We start from the raw sequence: 22,839 nt of genomic DNA on the forward strand, positions 1-22,839 counted from the left end.
TCACGTTTTAATTCTTCATTTTTTTTATCATTTAGAAGAAGTGAACAACTCAAATCTTTTAAGTACAAAAATACTTAATTTTGTTTTAATACTATTTTTTTTTACAGAAAATACTATTTCAGTTTCAAAAAAGATCTCTAGTTTTCCGATGTATCAAAAAAAAATCTCACTATTTCCTCTTAATTAAGTAATAGACGAAATAAATTGGAATGTCAAATCATTAATTATATCCAACATAAAACATTCTCAAATTTCATTTTCAAAACAAACTACTCATCATACCATTAATTAAGAGACAACAACAGCTTACACACATGTTCCAGACTACACCCGCTCCCTATTATCTCCTGCTAGTAACTACAATAAGCGTACACAAGCAGCACGACCAGGGCAAAGGCCCTACAGACACACAATTAAAGAACACTACTACAAGCCTCAAAGGTTGTTACATGTTCATATGTGTAGTCTCTTATTCAAACATACTACTAAATACTAGTTAACATAACATCCCTCTTGAGTCTCCCCACATGATGCACCAACCTCACTGCACCCTGCATCAAAAAACAAAAAACATCAGGAAAATTATTGGTTATTACATACTACAAACACAAAATAGTTATAGGGTTTAATATGTTTTTTTTTCCTTTGTAAAATAAGGAAAAATTAGATTTTATCCCTCTAAAACAAATTAATAACTTTAATTACCCAACATTAATAAAATAAGTGATGTTAGTCTTTGTGATTCATTTTGTGGCGATTAAACCACCATTCACACTAAAAAAAAACAATTAGTGGCCGCTAAAATCTTACACTAATGTATAAAAAGTTAAAAACACACAAAGTAAAAACTTCACATATTTCATTAATTATTTATTGTAGAGGCTAAAAGCTATAATTATTTTGTAGAAAACAAATCTAATTTTCCATTATCTTATTAAGACTTAAAGGGTTGTCTAAATGACCCATGAGAAGTTTGAGTTAAATAACTGATCATTCAAACACATTGAAGATAAGTGAGTTGGAACTCCTGCATTTTATTTATTAATTTATTTCTAACTCACTTATCTCCAATGTGATTGGATGATAGGTTATTTAACCCACACTTTCTCATGGATCATTTAGACATCCCACACTGAAAACATATTTAACCCTTTTACAATGAGTAAATTAGCAACTTATACCAAAAATATTAAAACTAGACTTTGTCTACCGTAAATCAAGAAAAAAATAATTTACAAGATAATAGAACTTCTGTGCAAATAAGTACTAGCAATCCATGTATGCTGTAATTTATATTTCCAAATGTATATAAAAAAAATTACTAGCAAATAAGGATTATATTGTAAATAGCGTGTGTAGTGTAACCAATGAAGTTAAAAAAAAAAAGTGTAACCAATGATTATACCAATTTTTAACATATGATCTACCATACAACAATTCACTCTAATAACTTTCTCATTTTAGATAATATAAAAGGAAGAAAGTTAGTCCAGTACCTGCTGCAGTCAGTATTGGGGCTGATCTGATAAGGAATGTTAACCCCACATTTCTTAGGAAGTCCAGCAGCAAGGTTGAGATTGTAACTAGTGAAGGAGAATCCACTGTTGCTAACAGCCTGCTTGATGCAGGTGCAAACCGCTCTCCGGTCCGGCGTGTTCGTAGCCATGCCATACAGGTTCCTGATCCCATTGCAGCACTGCCCGGGCACCATGTTGCCACCATTCATCAGGTAGGAAACGCATGGGTACAGGCTGTTCACAACCTGACCACATGTCACAGCACCTTCAGCCCTCGGAACAGTGGTTACCGCCACGAGCACCGCGAACACAATTGCCAAAGAGACAAGCCGAGCTACCATAGCCATAATGCTGCAAGAAATATAATGTAACCTTAGCTTCTTTTATATTTCACTGAAGATTTAATTGGTTTGAAGAGATGTTGTGGTGGTGTTTTTGGGTACCCTGATGGTGAGTATATATAGAGGGAGAAGGGTTATGGGATTGTGTATGGGGCTAGTAGAATTGGGCATGTGGCTAACCATGTGCTTGTACTTATTTGGTAGTTGAGGTGAATTGAGTGCCCTTAATGTGTTGTCGTTGGGCAAGTTAAATGCCAGGGTTCCCATCTGAGCCAAAAGATAAAGGCCAACCGTCACCCACCATGCTTAGATTTAAGAAGAAGGACGGTAGCGCATTCATGAAACATTTATGCCTACAGCCTTGGAATTATCAATACTATATTAATTCAATAGTGGTACAGGAATTCAAATTAGTGTATCTTATCTTAATCTTAAGTTGGCCCACTAAAATTAATACATATTTATTCTTCATTCTAAAAAAGATTGTTGTTTAAAATTGGGACAGTTAGAGCAAGGGTTTATTTGGTATGCAGTATAGTATAAGACCTGATAGTATTAAGTTTGATAGTATTCAGTCTGATAAAATTTTAATATTATATAACGTTGGTGAGACACTGTATAACTTATCATTTTCTTTAAATTAATATAAACTTCTGTTTTGTGAGATATTGAATAATGATGTATATTATAAAAATGAAGATGGTGTTAGGGGTGGTCAAGAAGGCGGTGGCGGCTAAGGTGGCTACGATAATAGTTGTGTCGGTGATTGAGAGTGGTGGTGGCTAAAGAGGTTGCAGAGGTGGTTAGGATGGTGGCGGCAGCGGTGTTGGAAGTGATGGTGGTGGCGACAGTGGAGGGAGGTGGTGGTGGTGATGTTGGAGGGTTATGGTGGCAGTAATGGTTTAGGTGGTGGCAGCGGCGGTGTTGGTGTTGGAAGTGATGTTGATGATTGTGGTGGCGGCGACGACAGTGACGAAGGGAGGTGGTTGTGGCGGTAGTGGTGGTGTTGGACCATGGCGGTATGAAGTGGTAGCAGCGATGATAATGACGGTTGAGGTGGTGGAGGCGGTGGTGGAAGATTATGGTGATGATGGTTGTGGCGGCAGTGGCAGTGGCGATAGCAATGACGACAACGACGGTAGTGGCAGTGGAGGTGGCAGTTGCAGTAGTGGCGACAGAGGTGGTGGAAGCGGCGGCAAGAGTGGTGGAGAGTGGTGGTAGCAATGGTGGAGGGTGGTGTGGTGGCGATGGTGGAGGGTTGTGGTTGTGGCTTATATATCACACTCTTATCATGCCTTATCCATCATCTATATGGTGGATTAAATAATCCACCATTTTAATGTATAAGAGAGGATTGATGTATAACCTTATACAATACAATGTTAGCACCAAACAGTGGATAAGTCCATAATGTATTGTATAAGTTTATACTATCATGCCTAATACGGTGTGTTAAACGAGCCATGAGATAAAAATTATTGATAGTACGATGTTTCTAAAATATCCCTATATAGTTTTACTAGTATCATGTGCATCTATTTAATTTTACATTGGATAAAAAAATGTAATTAATAGAGAAGAATTGTGGTTGATTAACATGAGATGTGATAAGTGAGATGAAATTTAATAAGACCCGAAAAATTAATATTTTATTATAATTATTTTTGGATGTTTTCTTTATCATATTAATAATGTGTGTGAAATTCTATGAATTTTGAGTATAATATATTCATATACTTATTTTTCATAGAATGTGACCAAACCTTGTTACATAATAATAATGTGTGTGAAATTCTATGAATTTTGAGTATAATATATGTATATACTTATTTTTCATAGTATGTGACAAAACCTTGTTACATAACAATAATGTGTGAAATTCTATGAATTTTGAAACTCCAGGTCGCTTTCTCTTCTCAACTCTTCGGATCGTTGATCTTTCCCCCTTTCAAAACTCTTTCTAATTGTCTAAGTTTTTACTTTCCAAACTAAGTCTCTTGGATTGTAAAAAGTGTTATCACGTGATAAAACCTATCAATATTACAATCAAAATTTATGAAATCAAACATACATTATCAAAAAGTGGATCATAACCTTGTTACATAGAAAGGAAAAAACAAAATTCAAACTCTTAGGAAGAGACATGTAGGGTTTCGACTAAGGGAAAGAAAAGGGGCTTGAGGTTTAATGATTCATCAAGTGTATTTTCAGTGAGGGTGAGTAGCAGCTCCAGCTGAATGAATTTTCCATCAACCAAAGGCCTTTATTTATAGCAAACATATCATACCCTTCCCCAAACCACCGTTTCAATTAAGCCTCTCTAGATATACAGGGTGATTTATTTTGTTTTCCTAACCACTCATCTTTGTGTTTGAGCAAAACACTTCATCTTCTCAAAAAGTGACACAAATTTGAATTCTAAGGTAAACTTATAGATTTCATTTGTTGTATGAAGATAATGGAATATTAAAACTAAAGACGACTCTCCTATCTTAAGGTCGGTTCATCTTTAAGTTACTTATATTTATATATATATATTCATATTCATATTCGACCAATAAGAAAATAAGAATAAAATTTTTTCAAAACAATTTTTTTATCAATTTTTTAAATTATTATCCTACAATTTTAGGCTTTTCCAAAATAAAAATGAGATATTTCTATTTTTTCAACTTAAAATGATTTCCTTAAATATAATCCTCTTAGATAAATAAATACTCTCTCCGATCCTATTTATAAGCATGAAAGAGAAGAAAAATTTTGGTCATTTTTATAAGAACCAAATGAAAATTTGAGCTATATTAATTATTTTTTTCCAATGATGTCCTTATTAATTCTAACTTGTAAAATGTGTCTCATTAATTATTCTCTCTCTTTCTCACATTCCAACACTAATAACAAAGGGTAATTTTGAAAGTTTATTTTGATTCAAGACATAATTAATGCATTTTACCTAGTTTAATTACATTTCTTAAACTATGTGAAATTTTTTGTTGTTGCTTATAAATAGGACCGGAGGGAGTAAGAAGAAAAGAATTTTCTCTCTCCTCTAACAAAAATGGCCCACAAATGTCATTTCCAAAGCATCCATGAGAGGTGGTAATCGATACATCATGCATGCACTTTTGATCAAATACATAATGAATGAGATCTCTTCTGTTTGTATTTGTACTATGTTGTACTCTCTTCGGTCCTATTTAACAGTCCAGGAAGAGAAGAAACACGCATATTAAGGAGTGCAATTAATTTTGTTACTTTTCATAAAAGTATTATTTGATTTCCAATTTCACCCTTTAAAATGTATATTATCTTTCCTCATTTATTGTTCTGCAAGGGCATTTCTTGGAAAAACATCATTTAATGCTCTCTTGAAACTCTAAGTGGACAAATATATAGGAACAAATTTTCTTATTCAAAGTAGACAGTTAATAAGGAACAGAGGGAGTATATATTGTTGAAATTGATTTACTGAAATTTGAGAAACCCATATTTTCTTGGGACTTGGGTTTTTACACTAAGATAAATCGCATCGGCTAAACACCAAAAGCCGACACTTGAACCAATTTAGAGTTGGCCTAGCGTCGACTTTGGGGTGGACGTTAAAAGGCTCGAAGCTAACTCTTTGAGTTAAATATTAGCGTCAACTAGTCGACTCAAAGCCAACGCAACTCATTGGAGACGAAAACTGACACTAATATTGCCCTATTAGCGTCGGTTGCATATGTTGGTTCTAGAACTGCCCCATAATGTCAGTTTTGGTCGACGCATCCTATGCTATATACTATTTTCGAAAACAAAAGTGGCAACTGCGACAAGTCTCACCCTCTTATTATATGTATTTCTTCATAAATTTTCTCTCTCATACTATAATTAGTAGGTAGATGATGTCATATTTATATTTTCTGATTTTTTAGTAGTTTAAATATTAAATAATTCCATATTTTCAAAAATAATTAATGTATTAATATTACATTTAATAGTTATTAATGACATTAGAATAATTAACAAAAGTCAATTGTGACTTTTTTTGAAAATAACTACTGTATTAATTTGACATTTAATGATTTTTAATGACATTAAAATAACTATTAAAAGTCAATTGTGACTTTTCTATCATTAAGATGTATGCTGACAGAGTCTTTTATTGATTATGGTTAATTTTTTATGTAACAATAAATAAAAATTGAATGTAATATCTTACTTTCAAAATTATATCAAATATGAAATAAAAAAATTGATATCAAATAGTTTTAAGGATTGATTTGGAAATTAACTAAAATAAAATTGTATTTTAGGTTTTCTTATATACATTTGCAAGATTAAAATGATTTTGGTATATTGATTCAAAACATAATAAATTAGAAAAAAAAAGAATTAGAATGTAATTAGCATTAGAAAAAAAAAACTCAAATAGATGATATACGTATTTAAAAAAGAAAAACGAGAGAGAAAATATAAAAAAAATCTGATGAATACCGATAAAGTACTCTTATTTCATCCATCATGCATAACACGGGATCAATTACTAGTATAAGGGAATTTCAAAAAAATATGGAATACCACTGGCTTGGATACAAAAACAGGTGAGTGGATCTTATTTCATCAGGGCTTCAGCATGAAAACCAAAGAACAATTTTGAAGAAATATTTTACCAGTCCAAACACCAATATCAGATAACCTTTCCGCACATATCCTAATTACTGTCCAGTAGAAAAAAAATTTGAGGTCAAAGATACATATAACGTTCATAAAGCGAAAAATACACATCCATCCGTTTTATTCTAAATGTCACGTCATTGGTGAAGTTGAAAGAATCTAGGTAAAGATGATTTTGACAACTTCAAAATTATAGTATTGCAAGAAAGGACTGCAAGATATGGGTGTTCGCAATCTAGATTGGTTCTGTTTTGAGGGAAAAATTCATCCGGTCAAAATCGGTTTTGTCAATTAATCATCCAACCAGTTCTGTTTTTAATGCTTAAATCCAATCCAACTTCTATTGTTTTTGGATTGGAATGGATTTCAGTTTTTCAAAGCTATGAATATTAAAATAAATAACTAAACAGAACATAATTAAGACACTAAAACATCACATTTTATGTTTGAAATTAAAAAGTCAAGACAAATATAAAATATCACCAATAAATCCAAAAACTCAAACGGACAACATCCAACAGAGACAATACAACTCAAATCCAATCCTTAATAGTTTAATACTTCATCTCAAAGACAAAACAACTAAATCAAGTAATCAGTTGTAGCTCCTTGGTGTTAGCTAGCTTTCACTTCGTTCAAACTTCACTCTTCCAGCATATTTTGTCTGCAAAACTAAAGATAATCAACATATAGCAGATAAAAAATATTACTATATGAAGACATGAAAAAGAATCATCTTGAGAAAGAAATAGATGATTCCTTTAAAACTGGGCAGTAAGACAAACAAGTTACTCAGCAGGTTTTTGAAAATTATTTTGCTCTAGAAAGAGTAGCCTATTAATTAGCAGGCAAACAAGTGAAGTAATATATTTATGATATCTATTTTGCTCTAGAAGGAGTAACCTATTAACTGGGCAGTAAGGCAAACAAGTACTACCAAACACAAAAATGGAAACAGAGAAAGAAATATGTATCAGAATGAATATACAACATTTTTAACAGTTGTTAATTGTACATCATTGGGTATTTTTTGAAAGCATACATCAACTAGAATGCAAATGGAAAGTGGGTTTGATTGCTTCAAAACAAATAATGGAAACTTGAAACTTGGAAAGCACAAATTTCAACCCTGTTGTGCCAAAATGCTACTAATCAATCAATAAACAGTTTTCCGCCTCTGTTGTCCATTGTTTAACCATTAGCGTAAAGTCATTTACAACAAAGTTAAAAAACCAACAAAGTTAGCAATCAGAATCAATAACACCAAGGCAACAAAGGCAGCAAAGAGCACTCCCATAGTAGAAAGCCAGGAACAAATAGGTGCAAACCCTTTCTTCACAGATTTGAGCTCATGATGGCAAAAGAGGACCTAGGTCAATCGATGACCAGGTTGCCTCTTCAAATTGTAGAAAGGACAGAGTGGCGAACAGAGAGGTTCGGAGAGCAGGGGAGGTAACACATTCAGAATCACAGCCACAGTTCGCTCTTCAAATTAGGTTTAAACTTCAAACTATGGGACATAAGTGAAAAGTAGTATGAAATATGGGCGCAGATGTAATTTTATATACGATAATACAAGTATATTAGTATATATAATACGTTCAGTTCAGTTTGGATTGGTTCGGCATTGGACATGACAACTGAAAACCGAACCAATCCATTAACAGAATAGCAGATTTCAAGGTTTCGGTTTTTTTGGGTTATCAGTTAGTTCATATTTTGGTTTTTTGGTTTGGTTTGAGCGGTTTAGTTCAGTTTGGTTTGGTTTGGTTATGAACACCCCTAGATTTCTTTATGTTTCCTTTTTATGTTTGGTAGTACTTGTTTGCCTTACTAGTAGTAAGGCAAACAAGTACTACACAACATACAAAGGAACAAGTCAAGCAGAAGAAAGTCATCATATTCCACTAAATATATCACCAACAAGGAAGCCTAGATAACGAGAACTTTGCAAATGCCTAATCTACGCTACTATATCATAAATTTTAGACTAATAGTTTACTCAGATAGTCAGATTCAATCAATATATAATTAGGATTTACAAATCATTCCATTTAGTTAGTATTAACTATTAACTAAAAATTCAAATCAGACTACTTATTTAGTAAAACTACAGGAAAAATTCAAAATGGTAGAATCATACAAAGGGTTACTAGTTTAAAAGTATCATAGATAACAACTATCCTCTTGAAGAACACTAAAAAACTAGGCCCATTTTATAAAAAAATATTGCTTTTCTTCCTTTAACAAACTTTGAAATGGCCAAGTTACATGTATAAGTAGCCAAATAAATCTACTACAAATTTTATTGTAGTATAACTTAAAAAAAAAATCTTTGAAATATAACCTCTATTTAAATATCACACCTTGTCAGTTAAAACTTACAGGAATTGACTAACATCTTATAGCAAAAACCAAAACAATACACAATATTGAAGTAGCGCAATACTAAGCAATAAAATAGATAACACAACTTTAGGACAATACATAAATAAATTACTATGGAAGGGTCATGAAGAGATAGAAAAGAATCACTAGGTCATTTCCATATGGAGAAAATCAAATTCCAGTCATCTTTGAATTAGCAAGCCATATATAATAGTTATGATGAGAGTATATACCTTAAGGAGATGTAGCGCAATCAAACTTAATTTCACACATGCTGGAGCACCTTGGTAATGCCAATAAGTTTTTGAGAACTTTGTTCTTCTGTTGAATGTCTAAAAATCTATCAGTAGATATAATCATTCTCTCCAAAACAATTCCTTCTCGTAAAACATACGCAAGAAACTCTAGCTCATCAGTGAATCCTTGATATCCTTTATAGTGAATAAAGGTCAGGTGTAATACATGATGAAAAATAGGAGCCCTAGGTGGTTTTCCCCATTTGGATGGTTCCTGGCACCAACAAGGTTCATATAAGAAGCATATTCAAACAATGATACACACACAAACACACACACACACACACACACACACACACACACACACACACACACACACACACACACACACAGAGAGCAAAGGTAAATATAATTAAACTTGAGAGTTCAACTAACATTGTTATTCTCAATTGTGAGAAGTCGAAGCATATGACATTTCTCGAGTATTTTCACCACAAAACTCATGTTGAAATGTGGTAGAACGAGCTCCAACTCATGTAAATAGCGAAATTTTGGAATATCAAGAGTAGGGGCACGAATCATGTTCTGTTTACACATACAAGACATTATTAGCACAAAACTAAATAACTTGATGTATTATGTATGAACTATGGCAAAATTATAAACTCCATTGTACCTTTGTTGTAGAACAACCCAAGACTAGATGCTTTACTCCAGAAAGAGCATGTAAAAGCTTGCGAAACATATACTCATATGCGACATAAACATCAAGATTCGCTTCCACCACTTTGTGTAAGTGACAATAGGAACACTTGAAGGGGGCAAAGCTTTGGCCGATTCTGAGATAGTTAAGACAAGGGGTGTCAAATTCAAGGTAAGTCCCTGACTTGTCGTAAACCACAAAATTCAACCTCTTTAAAGAAGGAGGGAAACGAAGCATGGGGAAGCTTGTGGTCGAGAAAGAGAGATCAAGAGTTTCAAGGATTGGACAACCATACAAAAGTGCCTGAATGGAATCCACAGAGACGATGTTGAGTTGCAAGACCTTCAAGGATGGCAACTGAACTAAAGAAAGATTATGAATGTTGATCGGACCACAGAGATAGAGAGAGACGAGATTGGTGCAAGTGAAAAGGGTACGAGGGACCACAAACTCAGGTCCATCCATAGGGTAGAGATCGAGGCGCAACTCCTCGAGTTGGGGTCCAATGGCGGCGCGAACCCATGTGGTGATAGAGATGGAGGAGAGCATGTCTACAAGTGAGTACTCACATTTGAGACATAGCTTTTGAATTTCACGACACTTTCTTAGAGCGAGCACTCCGTTCACAAAAATGGCAAAGCGTTCGAACAAGTCTAGGTTCCCATAAGCCTTAAAAGCATCATCACAAAGGTTTAGCACCTTGACGTGCTCCCAGAGGTTGCGCCACCTGCGACACACAAGGCTTGTCGCCACACACGTTTTGGTCGGGAGGAATGATAAGATGTGGCACAAAATTGAGTTTGATAGACTATTGATTCTATCAATACCCCCTGTGTCTTCTTCGTTCTGTGTTGTTGGATCCATTTCTTGACCAACAACGAAGTAGTGCTCTGACAACCTCTATATATATATATATATATATATATATATATATATATATATATATATAAAATTCTAAGATTGTCGATAAAAAAATTCAAAGAACATTTATTTTTGCAATTAAAAGCTTTTAATATGTGTATCCGTTACATGTATCAAAATTAAATGTAGTGAATTGTCAACGTTGAACACAGTAAATAGATTTAATATGGGGAAGTTGAATTGATAGATATTTGACTACGAATAATAGGGAAAAATTCATAATTTATGTTTCACGACACGTGTACGATTTTGATACGAAAGTATACTTCTTTTTATGAAATGATAAAGCTTTTTAATAGGCAATACTTAATGATGAATAAAAGCATGGACCGAATTCCTCAAGGATTCAAACACAACCGCATGGCGGTGCATTAACTTATTTCTTTGTTTAAAATTTTATTTCTTGGACGAAATAAAATCATAGGCCCAATGAATTGGCCTAGTATTGACAAGGTCCTACATATTGTGAAAATAAGGATTACTAATTAAGGTAATATCAAGTATACCGAACTATATATGTAATATGATTATGTCATATCTACAATTCATTCTCCTAAGGTTTGTTGCAACTCTATGTATATATACATGATACAAAGACACATCTCAGGCACACACTACCTAACTTAAATCCTATTTCATTCTTAGTCTTGCTGACCTTAGCTTCACAGTGCCTTGTAGGTACCTGCCTCTAGTGCCATCCTGATACCTGAATACGAGAAGAATGAGACCCTTCACAAGGAGCCTTTCAGAATACAAATCATATCAACCTAGGCCTAAGCCACATTATCAAGTTCGATAACCCGAAAAAAGGCACCGTGTGTGGGAAAATTCAAATTGTACTCCCATTCAAATCTCTTATGGTGACCACTAGAAGAAAGCAAGAAAGTTGTACCCCTCGCGAGAGGGCCATGCAATTATTACCAACGAAGAAGTTAACCAGAACGGTGATCACGTGGAAATAGAGGACAACCAACCATTCCAGCCACCACGACAATAGCCTTGCACGCGTTGTGCTTGGACTTTGCGACAACGTCATTAGAGTGTCAGAGCAACAACTGTCGCGTGAATTAGAGCGGAACCAAAGGGTTGTAAACCTTCTCCTTGTCGGTAAAGATCCATTGCAACCGCCTTCTGTCCTATAAGAACTGCAGTCTTCCAAAGGCACATTGAAGATCTGGAACCCCTGATTCCATTCCTTAATGAAGGAGCACAAATGGAAATCCCTGAACTTAGCCACAACATGAGTCGGGATTCTAGAGGAAGTCGTCCATGAGAAGTGACAGCTATATCACACCTCAACGACGAAGGTGAATTCCTTCCCTTCCCGCTTCCTTATCCCCACTAAATTTGGCCACGATACATATACATGAAAAACTCGGAAGGCTCCTGTGGTTAAATCCTACACGGTTGACTTTGATCCCCGTGAGAATCTTAACACCTTCAAAAATGAAATGAGCTGTCTCGAGGGCTCACGAGTAGTTATGTGCAGAAATTTTTCTCGACCCTGTGCAAAGTTGTACTCACACGGTTCCATCCTTAATGCATGGATCCATCACATGCTAGGGTGACTTTTCTACCCAATTCATCCATCATTAGATCAGAGAGATACCGAGGACTTCCTATTCCCCGACTCGCATTAAGCAAGCAAACCAAGTCCTCGTGATGACCTGAGGGTATTCTAATCTTTTGAATCTATTATTTTCTTTGTTATTATTCATTCTGAGTTATTTACAGTGTTTTTAGTCTTGGGACGTCATCTTTGTATGTTTTAGAATCGATTTTTGGTTTTCGGGTTTTAGGGCTTCAACTGCTATTAGCGTGTTTTCGACAGTTATCGATGACAAAGTTGACACCATTGTCTCAAATGCCATCAATCGATCAACCTCGAGTTTTAAATTTTGTGGTTGTTGCCGTTAGCTGTTGCTTCAGCCTAGTTTTATATTTGGGTAAATGTAGCTGGTTTTCCATCGTAGTTCGCTGGCTCAGCTGACCCTACGACACTACGGTAGAATTAGTTTTTGACTTGCACCGATCTCAGCCAGATCAAGTATGAGTTATTGTCTGTTGTCTAACCATTGATTTAGCAGAAGATCGAAAAGTTGACCTATGCAATTCAGATATTCGTCAAGATCCTCATTATTTAGAGATATCTATATATTGTTGAGATCAATTTGTTACAAGCTTAAAGCTAAGTAAGCTTTAGCTTGAGGGGTAGTGTTGAGATATCTAATAAGAGATATCTATTATGAAATATTTTCTTGAAATAGATTTGTTATGATATGGTTTATTAAGATTAGATTTTATATTGCTGAAAGGAGAAGCGGAGAGAACTGGGCACTCTCTAATGTCAGGGAGTTTCAAGTTCAAGAAGCGGAGCTTTAGCGAGGCCTCGCCGTTTTTTTAAGAAAGTGAAAATATATATTAATAAATCAAGGTTTGAGAGCATGCCTCTCGAATAGGAAAGCCAAACGCAACTGATTTGCTACAGGAAAAAAGAGAAAATCATCAAAAAGACCATGACAAAATGGCCCAAACAGACAAAAGAGAACAAACCTAACACCCGGGCAAAAACCACCCTAAACAACACCAAAGCCCAAAATAAAATAAAAGACCAAGGCCAAAAACCCTCGAACCCGCAACCAGGATCAAACCAATGAACCAAGCACCCAAAACAAAGCACCAAGACCACTAAGAACCTCCATATAACCTCGGATGATAGATGTTATATTGTTATGATAGATTGGGACATGTTCCGGAATGAACACTCAGAACGGGTATAGGCCCCAAACCGTAGTAGAAGCAGGGTGAGGTAATATTCTAGCTTTTTTTAGATAAATGTCAAAAAGCCCATTTTCAAGGTACAAGAGTTCCCTTTTATAGGGTGGTTACATAGAAACCCTAATCCTTAAGCTAAATGGGCTAGTTGGGGCTCGCTATTCCCGGCCCAATCGCCTTGCAATCGTCTGCCCGCCATGTGGCTATTCTCTGTCACCTTCAGCTTGGGGGTACATTCTTCCCGAAACGCCCTACGGCGGGACCTCTCCAGGATAAGATAAGATTTTATTGTTTTATAGTTACTAGTTGACTAGGAAACCTCTAGGAACCTAATCTATAAATATTTTACTTCTAAATCAAGTATTATTATTGAAGTATCAATAGTTATGTAGAATACTACAAATAATTTCAACAATGCTTTTGATATTTGGTTACCAAAATTCATTACCTATCAAATAATAAAGTATCTTTCTTTTATCTCAAATTCTCCTTACAGTGGAGAATGGAAAGTAAAGGGTTGATGTAAAAAGCAGGGGAAAAATGATTTTTCACAGATAACTGTTGACAAGAAGTCTAGCACAAAGATGGTGAATGAAGAGGAGAATAGACAATCTGTAAATTAAAGATAGGTTATGTTTTTCGAACTCTGCCATAAGGAAGTCTATCTACACTTTTCCCCCTCTCTTTTTTTCCAAGATGTTTATGTCTGTGCTTCTCCAAAATGATGCAAGGTAATTTTAGAAGGTGTTCGGAACCCAGTAGCCACCCAGGTGAGTCCAAGACTACATCTAGATAGAAGCTCCCATGTGAAGCTTCTGGTGTGAAGTACATTGACGTTAGTGCAAAAAGCTATACCAAACATGCTGAAATGAGAAATTATCTGAAGGGTTATATAGAAGCATGTACGCTGAAATTTTTCAGTTCCTACTAACAGATATAAGTCATGACTAGTTAAAAAAGCAGGTGATTTGGTAGGCAGAATACAAAAGGCAATTCATCAAAATAAAAATGTATCTTTATAAGATAAACATTCATACCATGACAAAGATACTAGATCAAATCTTCTGAGATAGGAGTAGCTACTTCCTGATCTTGGTTTTGGTACTTCAACAGTAGCCTCATGCAAAACCTATGACGAAAATGCAGTTCAGATGCTGACAACAGTTAGATGCTGGCAATGCATGTAAACATATTTAAATTTAGAAAGCAAAAACTTAAATAACACTGGAGAAGGGGATTATTTCCCTAGGGAGCTAACCAACGTAATTTTGTAACTAACTCCTTGTCAATTAGGGAGTAGTTAATAAGCTAATCAAAATCTTATCAAGCATTTGCTTTCTTCTCATGAGTATTACTAACTACAAATGCTCCAACAACAAGTACAGCACATGATGCCCTACACAAACATTAACTATGATATACTTTGTTAGGAACCCAATTGCAAGGTATGGGACTTGAGTCCCACATTGGAGGTATGGGATTCTAATGTGGGGTTTATAAGGCCTTGGGCTCTCCAATTACAATAGCTAGCTTTTGTGGTGTGGTTCTCCCAAGGTTCTTATCATACTCTCAGCATTAAAAAATACCATCATGAATTCAATTCAATATATCCTCATAGACTTCTTTGCCTTTCTGTTATACCTAAAATCACATTTAGGTAGAAAATGCAGAGGCTGATTGAAAGAAGAAGGGGCCTTAATCAACAAAAACAAATTAAAAGGACCTATCTGTATAAGAGGATGTAATGGTTTACAATGGAGTGCACATACACCGAAGAGGTTCAAATGCAGCAAGGGGAAATAATAAGAAAAACTATATAACCTTGTTTCTATGAGCAGAAGCAAATACCGCATAAATGGAGGTAGCGACGCTCAAACCAGCTAAATCCTGCAATTGCAAGAGCGCAAAGAACAGAGATATGAAAGGGGAAATGGGAAGTAACAGAATTGGAATCGAAGCAGCCAGCTTCCGAATCCTTCAGAGTCAGACTCAGACGCGGTTGGGAATGTGGGAAACCAAGGTTTAGGGTATGGAATTGGGAAAACAAAAAGGTTTTTCTTCATGAATGTCTAATATGCACACAAAAAAATTTGTGCAGGTTAATGCTTTTTTTATAAAAAAAAAATTACAACAGTTTAAATATTTTTTTAAAAAAAGAAATTAATTATAATAAAAAAAGTTCACATCCTCTTTATATTCAATCTTTAATTTTTATTTGTAACACCCCGATTTCCGAGTGTCACTTTAGTAACTCAAAAATAAAATAAAGCGGAAAAGCAGGTATATTTTTTTTTTCGATATTTGTTTTAAGTAAATAAAAGACTTGACGAATTAAAGACTCAACCCAATCGCGATTAACAGCGACTAATATACAGTATAAGTACAGCCCTCGCTGCAACTAAAAACATCGTCACGATAGTCCTCAAGTGACGGAAAGTAACATCAAATAACTGAAAGTAGTGCCCGCAGGCAAATAAGTGTGACTCATAAATAGAGTCATAAGTTTTATAAATACAGTCCTCCGAAGAGTAAGTCAGCCCAAAACGGCTTCCAAAAGAAAGACTTCTACGTCCGACAAACTCCCTGTGATCCTCATGGAAGAGAACCACACAAAAAGCTAATAGTCGGGGACCTACCCTGCCCCAAAATAAGAAATGACAGTCAGAGCTATGACAACGACACCCGATGTACTACACCCCTAACATCGACCCTCATCTGATCCTGCATGAAGTCCGGGTCCACGTCGAAGGCTCAGTAGTAGTCATTTCGCTCCGGGTCCTCCCCGAACGACGAACCATCTCGAATCGGCTGTTGAACGTCTGGCAGCAGGCCGACCGCCCAAACACAAACATGAACACAAAGCCAAGGCGCGAGGGTCAACTCACACAATATAATAGATAATACAAGCAACATGTGAAGAATATGGGGGGTATATATATATATGTTGTATATATACGTATAACTTACGTATTGCCTACCCTAAGGTATATACATAACATTTATCAACATCAAATCATCAAGATATATAACGATGTTTATCATCATCAAATCACAAATAACAATTGGATCTCCAACCCATCAACAAATATAGTTAGGTGCATGGCGTGCCAATGCAATGTCATGCTCAAAATATGATCCGGATAAAATGTCACCATCTCGATGGATGGGACGAGCCAAGCATCTCGCTCCGCTAAAGCATCTCGCTCGTATGAAGCATCTCGCTTCTGTAAAGCATCTCGCTTTTATAAAGCATCTCGCTTTTATGAAGCATCTCGCTCCTGTGAAGCAGCACGCTCCTGTGAAGCATCTCGCTCCAATGAAGCATCTCGCTCCGATGAAGTTCGATCTGAGATCGTCCTTCGGAAAGCAGCACACTTTCCAAGAAATGTATGCATGAATGCAATATGGTTAGCCAAACAACGAAACGTCCTCACCAAGGTACGCGTGTCTAGCTAGAGTACATTGTCTCTACAATACCCTGAGGTAAACAAAGAAGTGCTAGTCGCACTTGGTAACTTTCCTAGTCACTTTGGCTCACCGTCTCGATGGCCAACCAAACTGCTCCACGAGCAAAAGAATGCATCTCGCACTCAGTGACCTTTCAAGTTACCCTGGCTCACCATCTCGATGGCCAAACAACTGATCAACGATTAGAGAGAATGCTGCTCGCATTCAGTGACCTCTCGTCACAATGGCTCATCTTCTTGATGACCGAACCAAATGCTCAAGGAGCAAGGAGTGTCATCCGCACTCAGTGACTGTCCCAGTCACAACGCTAGGATCGCCGACACTTCCCGTTTTCAAACTTATTTCAGATCCTAAGTCTTTTCCAAGAAATTGTTATTACTATTTGAATATGTTCTATCTTTGGTTAATGCATTATGAATTTCATTTATGAAGTCAAGTTTCGTTTCTCTTTGTTCCAAAACTCTATAAGTAAAAAGATCCCAATAAACCCAAGTAATTCCCCGGGAAGGTCTCGATCCTAAAATGACTATGGCTTAGACCTCCGGTCAAAGCCTGCCTAACATTTCCCAAACCTCGTCATTAGCATGGCATAACATCACGTTTTCCCACACCCCGAAATCATATAATCATGTACTATCTCAAATCAGTACAATTCAATAGAGCATATGCAAAACATCATAAACTCAGCAGAAATAATGGCATATAGCTCAGTTCAATAACAATATCAATATAATATCCAACATTCAAGCAATATTCAAGTCGAATTCATCGACGCCTATAAAGCAATAGCTAGTAAGTAAGTTGCCCTCACCTCGAGTTGTTCCAGTCTCGCGGTGTAGGTCTCCCTCACAAGCTTGTTCAATCAATCCCAAAGTTTCCACAATTGAACCTTTGAGCAAACAAAGCAATAATGAATTAACACAAGTCGATACAGTCGAAACAATCCTAACTAATGTTCGACAAAGCTCAAGAAGCTTCAGAGTACAACATTTAGGCACGAATGGAAGGGCTTCCCCCGAATGGATGAGTTTTGACTCGATTCAAGTTTTGTACAAAAACACTTTATTCGCTAAAACGTGCATAACTCGAGCTACAAAACTCGGAATGACACGAAACCGGCGCCAAAATTTCGACAATTGAAAGAGCTACACAATGGCTCAGGTCATAGAGGCCCAAAAATTATTTTTGGACACGGTACCCAAGCAAATAGGTTTCGGCCACTATGGAAAATAGGGTTTTCGAACTTTTTCTTCGATCTAAATCAATTCCTAGGTATTCTTAGGCGATATCTAGGCCAGGGAAACTCTCAGAAAAATTATCGGGTCGAAAACTGTCGCAGGGGTATTTTGGTCAATATTTTTAGCTCAGAAACTCAAAATCAGAATTTCGAAAAAAAAATTAGATGGGGTCGATCCTAACGACATTTATAACAACTAATCCTACTGAAGCTAAGCTCAGTCGAGAGTTTTTGATCAAAAAAGCGGAACCTCAGCATAAAATGGGTTTTTGAGCAGAATTGAAACTCGGCGGCAATTCGGCGAGATTCAGCAGAAAACAACCGGATATTCATGCTCTAGAGCACGTAGGCAATAAGTTTAGACACTGAAATCAACTTATTTGGACAGTTTTACAAAAAGCTCAAAACTTTGAGCACAGAAAGACATAGAGAAAAGCGACAGAATTTACGATCAGAGGTAGGGAAAAGCATCAGTACCTCGAGGTCTACGCGTTGCAACGAACGGAACGACGATCGGTCAAGAATTGGAAAAATCACTTTTCCTCCTTTTTCCTCTCCAATGCCTCGGTCGTGTGTGTTGTGAAGCTTTTGTTTTTGTTTTTTTCATTTTTCAAAGTATATATAGGAAATTGAAAACGTGAGAAAATGATTATTTCGCGATTCCGATTTTTCCTACTGATTCCTACGTATTTTAGACATGATATTCTTCCCGCTGAATCTTCTAATTCTCCAAAGAAATATCAGTATGATTTTTGGTTTTCGAGGCTTGTTTTTAATGTTTACCGGCTTAAAAATGCACTTTATGCACTTTATGCTTTTGACCTCGGATGCAGAAACTTCCTTCTGAAGAAAGATTCGGAACGTCGATTAGAGTAGCGTCCGCGAATGAAATCTTTATTTGAAGCTCCGAATAGAAAAAGTCTTCATCGTCCGTTGATTTTAGGGTTTCTGAACTATCTGGGTTTCGGTTTCGGCAAACTTCCGAGTGTTGGAAATTGACGTTCGTACATTCCAGGGTTTCGTATCGAAACGCTTGTCATGGAAATGAATAAGAGAAATTCTGACATTCCTCTGAATATTTTTTTTTGGAATTAGTTCCTATGGTGCTTTAAGGGTAAATTAATTGTTTACTAACGTTCTTGACCTAGGTTTAAGCGAATACTAATCGTGTTATGACTTTTATCGACTTTGATACAATCCTTAGCTTTTTCCTGAACTTTCTCCTTCACAAATTTATCCCATTCAATAAGCACTTGTTCAGGTTTTCCTTCACGTTACATCAAATTAATCGTGAAAAGAAATTTCATTCGATTTATTCCAAACTTAAAAACTTGGGTCTCACATTACTACCCTCCAAAAAGAAAGTTTCGTCCTCGAAAATTAAGGTTCAGCAAAAAGTTCCGGATATTATTCCTTGATCTTTTTCCTCTCACTCCCATATAGCATCGTCCGTGTCTTTGTTCCAAATAACTTTCACTACAGCACTCTGCTTTCCTCTCGATTGTTTCACTTTCTAGCCCTAATGTTGTCCAACGACGTCTCCAAAGACATATCATCTTTCAGCTCTATGTTGTCCAGCGTGACCACTTGCATTTAGTCTACGTTGGAAATAATATTTGTTGGCATTTCGTGCATTCGCACAACCTTAACCACTTACTCCTTTGCTTTTGTTCGTCCAAAATTCTGATTAGAAACTCGGTACATCTCCATGTTCTGGAGTGAATGCTCAACTTGTCCTTGTGATGTTCACTCATGATCCAAAACTCAACTCGATCGCTTGATAACTCCTAGACGAACTATTGCCTTGGAATCTACTAGTCCTTAAACGTCACTTCGAACTTCGTAACTATCCTCATTCGTACCCTGAAATCAATCTTCTACTTAATCACCATTTAAATTAAAACTTGACTTGAGTCTTAACACCTTGTTCATCGCTAGACTTATTCCCTTTAACATCAATTCACAAACAACTGATAAGCTAATCATCATCTTAATATCTAACAATCCTTCATTGTCGTTTCCTTCCTTAAAACTTTCCTCACTCAGACCAATTTACACTTACTGAAATCCCTAACGCTTCGCATAAATCGAGACTTATCCTCTAGAAGATCAAATCATAACTATACCTCAAGGGTCTTAACTAGTCATTTTATCATCCGATCCTTCAACTTTATAAGGTTTAACTACAATCGTAAATGCTAACACCACTAAATCTCTTATTCGTACATGATTTTCAACTCCCGAAGTCAACCTTAACCCTAGGATTCTCATTCAACTTAGCAAAATTCACTTGCTAACTCTAGCATGCATCACCGAAATCCATAACAAAGTTCCATTCACTCTTAAACTCTAAGAAATTTGTCCACATATAACAACCTCAAGTATTCATCTTAATACTAACACTTTATTTCTGTAACTAGATCATCCTCCATTCAATCCAATACTTAGCCTTTCGATCAAAACCTGACAAGACTTCATGTCTCACGCGTTCGTGATCAAATCGATTGGCTTAAAATCTAAACCTTTATCTAGTTTGCATCGGTAATGTCCTTTAACACTTCAACACTTTTCAAGTCAAAATTCATCTCTTAAAACTACAACTCCTTCGCAAGGAAATCAAATACTTAACACAAATTTTTCCCCCAAACCCGACTAATTCTCGATCAATCAAGTTAATCCTACCAGTCCTTCTATCAAAGTCCATTGTCAGCTGTGATCCCGTATATCACCCCCTCAATGGTAAGTTGTTCAGGCCTAATACATCGAAGGTGGAAATTTATAAAAACCCACTGGAACAGTCAATGTGTTCCTATCGTCCAGTAGTCACAAATATCCTGATATTAAGTCCTTAAGGATTCCGCTACGAAACTACACGCCCTCGGCATAACCCATATATTACCCATAAGGAATCTATACGAGGTTCACTCTTAGTTCTAGCTTCCACTTAAACGCATCGGTATAAAACAACTCACTAAGCTTAGCGTGTTATTCCAAACCTCGTGTAACTTCTATAGTTAAAACACGAGCAACAATCAGATAAAGTCCTAATAGGGGTAATAACTATAAAGTCAAAGATCGACAGTAAAGGCAAGTTAGGTGTGTTGTACACACTACGAGAGTAACAAAGTATGTCATACTAGAAATCAGAAAGATTATTTAAAAGGTTACCTTCGTTCTTGCGCTCACCCCCAGCTAACCCCTCAGCTCCTTCACCGTTCATGAGGTAAACTCTCCCCCTTGTAGCTGAACGCTTTCCTTTCACAGCATTAATAGTTGGCTCCACCTTGGGTGCTCTACAATCGACGGCCAAATGCCCTGGCTGGTTGCAATTGAAACATCGAGGCCCTTGGTTCAGACATGCATTAGCGTAGTGTCCATTCTTTCCACACCTGAAACATGTCACCTCTGGGTGTGCTGATTGGCTCTCTGCCCCTGGAGTGGCAGTAGTCAAAGGCTTATAAGATCTTGGGGTAAAACTTCTCCCCTCCGGATGCTGATACGGCCTCCTCTGTTGGAATTTACCTCTTCCTTGGTAGTTCTGAGAACCTGACCTTACCGGTCCTCCAATTCCAGCACGATTCAACCTCTTGTTCTTCATCAGCTCAATCTCTGTGGCCTTCTCAACCAATGATTGGAAACGCATAATTCCCAATGGCCTCACAGAGTCCTCGATATCTGGCCTCAGTCCATTGACGAAACGCTTACACATGTAGCGCTCATCAACATGATCATTGAAGAATTGGAAATGCTTGGCCAAAGACTCCAGTTTAGAAGCATACTCAGGTATAGACATGCTTCCTTGACGAAGTGTCAGAAATTGTGCCTCTCGCTCATCCCGAGCACTAGTTGGAAAATACTTTTCCAGGAATGCAGTTCGAAAGGAATTCCAGTTAATCTCCTCGTTATTGGCTTCCATAATTCCCCCGGTGCCTCTCCACCAGTACTCAGCATCACCAAGTAGCAGATAAGTAGCCATGCCAACCTTGGCACCTTCAGCAGTCTGCAGTACACCGAAAATCTTCTCAATCTCTTGGATCCAAAGATCCGCTTTATCAGGATCAGTTCCACCCGAGAACTTAGGAGGATCTTGTCTCCTGAAATCATTTAATCCCTTATTCTGATCCAGAGTTATTTCCCTCTGACGCTCATGTTGATCACGTGCTTCCTCAGCCGCACGTCTCAAAGCATTTTCATTTGCTTGGGCAGTCACAACTTGGGCCATAGTGGCCATCATCTCAGCTAGTTGGTTAGTGTTCACCATGTTCTGTTAAGTCAAACAAACAGTTAGTACTCATCATAAGATAGCATCTAACATAACTATACAATATGATTAAGCAATAACTTCAATCAATTCTAAGCGAAAAATCGCTTGCAGACAATCAACTTTTACTCTTTGCAGAGTCACACAACCTAGCACAGAAGACCTATTTCCCAAAGACTCCCGAAAGACTCGACAAGCTCTGATACCACAATGTAACACCCCGATTTTCGAGTGTCACTTTAGTAACTCAAAAATAAAATAAAGCGGAAAAGCAGGTATATATTTTTTTTCGATATTTGTTTTAAGTAAATAAAAGACTTGACGAATTAAAGACTC

The 22,839-nt window shown here is 36.6% G+C and overlaps 2 protein-coding genes across 2 annotated transcripts; both read right to left on the reverse strand.

Moving 5' to 3' along the window:
- Nucleotides 1-224: 224 nt before the first annotated feature.
- LOC130709498 (non-specific lipid-transfer protein 1-like) lies at nt 225-1,964 on the reverse strand. Its single transcript, XM_057558866.1, has 2 exons — nt 1,497-1,964; nt 225-551 (listed from the first exon to the last, which is right to left on the reverse strand). Exons 1-2 carry the CDS (start codon nt 1,862-1,864, stop codon nt 542-544), a joined length of 378 nt encoding a protein of 125 aa, XP_057414849.1. The 5' UTR covers nt 1,865-1,964; the 3' UTR covers nt 225-541.
- A 7,171-nt stretch (nt 1,965-9,135) lies between these two features.
- Nucleotides 9,136-10,754, reverse strand: LOC130745955 (F-box/FBD/LRR-repeat protein At5g53840-like). The gene is made up of 3 exons (XM_057598419.1): nt 9,815-10,754; nt 9,574-9,723; nt 9,136-9,412 (listed from the first exon to the last, which is right to left on the reverse strand). The coding sequence occupies exons 1-3, from the start codon at nt 10,703-10,705 to the stop codon at nt 9,137-9,139; spliced, it is 1,317 nt and encodes a 438-aa protein (XP_057454402.1). The 5' UTR covers nt 10,706-10,754; the 3' UTR covers nt 9,136.
- Nucleotides 10,755-22,839: the final 12,085 nt, after the last annotated feature.

This window comes from Lotus japonicus, chromosome 3 (assembly GCF_012489685.1).
Source record: "Lotus japonicus ecotype B-129 chromosome 3, LjGifu_v1.2".
Taxonomy (NCBI): Eukaryota; Viridiplantae; Streptophyta; class Magnoliopsida; order Fabales; family Fabaceae; genus Lotus; species Lotus japonicus.

Bases quoted from the DNA above. Each gene is read 5' to 3' on its own strand.
- LOC130709498 (XM_057558866.1), bottom strand. From the start codon at position 1,864: ATGGCTATGGTAGCTCGGCTTGTCTCTTTGGCAATTGTGTTCGCGGTG.
- LOC130745955 (XM_057598419.1), bottom strand. From the start codon at position 10,705: ATGGATCCAACAACACAGAACGAAGAAGACACAGGGGGTATTGATAGA. The intron at 9,724-9,814 runs GTACAATGGAGT...ATGTGTAAACAG, and splicing joins TGGGTTGTTCTACAACAAAG to AACATGATTCGTGCCCCTAC. The intron at 9,413-9,573 runs GTTAGTTGAACT...TGTTGGTGCCAG, and splicing joins TCACAATTGAGAATAACAAT to GAACCATCCAAATGGGGAAA.